The following is a 3,600-nucleotide window of genomic DNA, read 5'->3' on the forward strand; positions in this document are numbered from 1 at the left end:
AATAATATAAATATTATGAAAACAGAGATCTTCTAATTCTAATTTCGGGACTGATGCAAAATAAAAACTGCGCTGTCATTGCGATTTTTGAAGATAGGCGCTATTCTAACATTTTTTTTAGTATATTGCTTATTTTTTAATATTTAAAATAATAGAGGAGAATTTTAGACTCACAAGGAGAGGCTACGCTTTGCTTTTCACCGATTTTGACCAAACTTGCAGCAATGTTAGGAGCCTACCAAATGAACACCTGTAAAGCCGTTCTCGCTAATGGGACTTAGAAGCCAAATAATGAGCATTTAAAAATATACCAAAAAATCTGAAAACAGTCTAATATCTCGGAAAGTATGCATTTAAAAAAAAATGTCTTAGACAAAATTGGTAGGATTTAATAAGATGTATTTACTGGCTTTATTAGTTTGACCTTGGGATGCATCGTCAACCTTGACTTGATCTTAGCGATGCTAAGTAAAAAACCCTTACTGAAGTAAAAAACCCATAAATAGTACAGACAATAATAACATAAAATAATAGATATTCCAAGCTATCGGAAACCGTGTATCGATATGATTAAAATCTGTTATTTCACGTTTCTATGTCATACTTCACACACACACATTCACACACACACACACACACACACACACACACACACATTCACACACACACGCGCGCGCGCGTAAACATTAAATAAACGTATAAAAAATGTTTTTTAAACCATTATTTCAAATAAGAAATAAATTTAAAATTAACATTAAATAAACGTTAAATAAACGTTTAAACAATGTTTTTTCAATCAAATTTATTTTAAACAAAAAATTATATTGCAAAATAATGTTTAATAAACGTTAAATTAATGAATTTTACAAATCATGAAAAATGTAAAATTAATAAAAAATAAACGTTTAAAAAACATTTTAAAAACATTTTTTGATTGGGAATGTATTCACATATATGTATATATACGTATTTTTTAAAATAAAATTGAATAAATCATTAAAATAATGATTTTCTATGACAATTTATTCAATTTTATTTAAAAAATGAATACGTAAATACATTATTTTATTCTTAATTCCGTACAAAAGCGAACTTTTAGAAAATGAAATAAAGAAAACACTGTTCTTTTATTCTCCGACAAAAATATATATGTTTATATAAATTAATACACTATTTATTTATAAAACATATATATTTTATTTTACATTTTTTATATATTTTTTAATTCACACTGTGTAATATTTTATTATGAAACATTATATATACAGAAATAAAATAAATAAATAAAATATATATGTTTCACCAGAAACGTTTCTTATTGATGCTTAACGGTTATAAAACATTAGATATGTTTAAGAAACGTATATAAAACATACGCGTGCCTGGGATGCATTTAAGCAATTTACCCGGGGATTGGAAATTAGGTTGTGCGATGATTGAACATGATCAAAAGGAAAGAATGGATAATAATTTGTAGGAGAAATTTAAATTCCGGCCTCGCAAAGGTTACGAAGGTTATATGGGAGCTCACCGATAGGAGCGAACCGGTTTTAAATGAAATTGAAATTGATCCAATAAGTTAATACTGTCATTTATAAAATTTGTAAAAGAAAACAATAGTAATTGTGTGTGTGTGTGTGTGTGTGTGTGTGTGTGTGTGTATCGGAAGGAACCGGAAAAATTGCTCAATACAAGAATGTATATTGTTAGAAGGATGTTTATACTCAGTATTTTAGTATTTATAATATGTTGACTTCAATTTAAAAAATTACATTACAGTAATGAATTCGCCTTAAGTGCGCATAATTCCTCCACTTTTCCTTATGTAATTAGTCTAAAAAGATTATAGTTTTTGTTTATTTGTACATTACTTGCTTCTGGCAATGTATTTTCATGATCTAAATAAGTAAATTACAAATTCTTATTATATAATAATCAAGCTTATCCAGAATTCTTTTATCAAAATTTGGTTAAAATATATTAGAAACTAAAACCGTAATAAAAAAATCTAATGATAATTTTATCATATATTCGAAGTACGAGCTTTTGATTGCGACTAGTCTGATAAAAATCGATACGCTCAATCTTGAAATCTCGAGATTTCTTAATCTTAACCCAAAAAGATTATTTGCGTTATTTTCCAAGTTTTGGACTCACGCGTACATGTATACGTAAAGTCAGTTTGTCATTCAAGGGACTTTTACAATGTCTACATATGTATAATATTACAAAAAAATTATATAATGTAAGTGAATATTAAGCACACAGTTTAATATTTAAAAATATATAATATCCTAAAATATAATCGTCGTCTATACTTGTTCAACGTCATCTGGTGTCGACGCCGACCGACGCCAACCAATGCGATGTCCAAAATTAATTAAATTGCGGACAATACTTACCCGAAATTCACGCGTATCCTCTTATAGAATCCAGCCTCTCAATTACAATACATTGAAAAAAATGCATGTTTTTAACGCAATAGCATAAATTTTTTAAAAGTATTGAGGATCAATCGATAATATATATACAATGTTCAAGTAATTATAATGTAAACAGATATTTATTATTATTATACAGACATTTATGTTTATATAGATAAAATATAAGAAATTGAATTTTATTGCATAAGATAAATTAACATAAAATTACCAGCGGATTCCTTATCGAAGTTGAAGTCATTAAAAAAATTGTAATATATAGTCTTAAATACTCCAACAAATATTCCGTTATTTTAAAAAGGATTTACTTGCATTTATCAGTTGTTATATTTTATTTGTTATGTACTCATATTTACTTTGCATATTCACCTAAAATCACCTAAATCTCATCAATAGATTTCTGTTTTTATAAAGAAAAATTTCAATATGATTGCAAAAAGAAAGTCAATAAGTGTGTCTAAAATTTCCGTGAATTTTCTACATTACTTCTACCTAGCTAACATTTTGATAGAAACATTTTCAGAGTTGTCTCATGAACATACAATAGGAGATCGCCGTTTGAAGTATCTTAAAAGATAAACGTTCTTTATACTTTTCGTCATTATGATTTCTGAATATCGATTTATATTATGGTATATTTTTCCTTACCATTCCAAAATTCTGCAAAGACATCACATAAAACTTACATGCAGTTAAGATAAGCGGGTGGAAGCGTCGTTTCATTATTAACAATAATAATTTCTGCTCTGAAGCACTTGCACTGTACCACACAGAATTGTACCTGTACGAAATCAAATATCTTATTTCATTTTAGAAACAAATGTTATTTAAATGATTACTGTAATAATGTAGTAAATAATAATATATAAATGAAATTAGAGAGAGATTGAATTTATCTTAAGCATTATGTTGAATTTGTCTGAAAGTTAAGTATTAATAGAAGGACATTAACATTAACATTATTTTTAATGATTTTTTAAAATAATAAACGTTATTTAAATAATATTATTATATAACTTTAGAATAATATTATAATAATATTTATTTTTGTTTTTGTAAACATCTGACGATACTTTTATAATTACTTAGTACACATTTTTAAATAAATAAAGCATTGTACAAAGAGAAATATGGAGAACGAGAGCTTTCTCTTTTATTC

General features: G+C 26.3%; 1 protein-coding gene across 1 annotated transcript in view; it reads right to left on the bottom strand.

The window, feature by feature from the left end:
- Positions 1 to 2,902: 2,902 nt before the first annotated feature.
- The window catches only part of LOC108753918 (odorant receptor 46a-like), a 2,156-nt gene continuing 1,458 nt past the window's right edge, over positions 2,903 to 3,600 (bottom strand). The window contains exons 2-3 of the mRNA XM_018495910.1: positions 3,090 to 3,222; positions 2,903 to 3,008 (exon numbers count right to left, since the gene is read on the bottom strand). Of these exons, the coding sequence (XP_018351412.1) occupies positions 2,961 to 3,008; positions 3,090 to 3,222 (181 nt within the window). The 3' untranslated portion in view covers positions 2,903 to 2,960. The remainder of the gene's footprint in view (positions 3,009 to 3,089; positions 3,223 to 3,600) is intronic.

The sequence above is a fragment of the Trachymyrmex septentrionalis genome, unplaced genomic scaffold (genome assembly GCF_001594115.1).
Source record: "Trachymyrmex septentrionalis isolate Tsep2-gDNA-1 unplaced genomic scaffold, Tsep1.0 scaffold115, whole genome shotgun sequence".
Lineage (NCBI taxonomy): Eukaryota > Metazoa > Arthropoda > Insecta > Hymenoptera > Formicidae > Trachymyrmex > Trachymyrmex septentrionalis.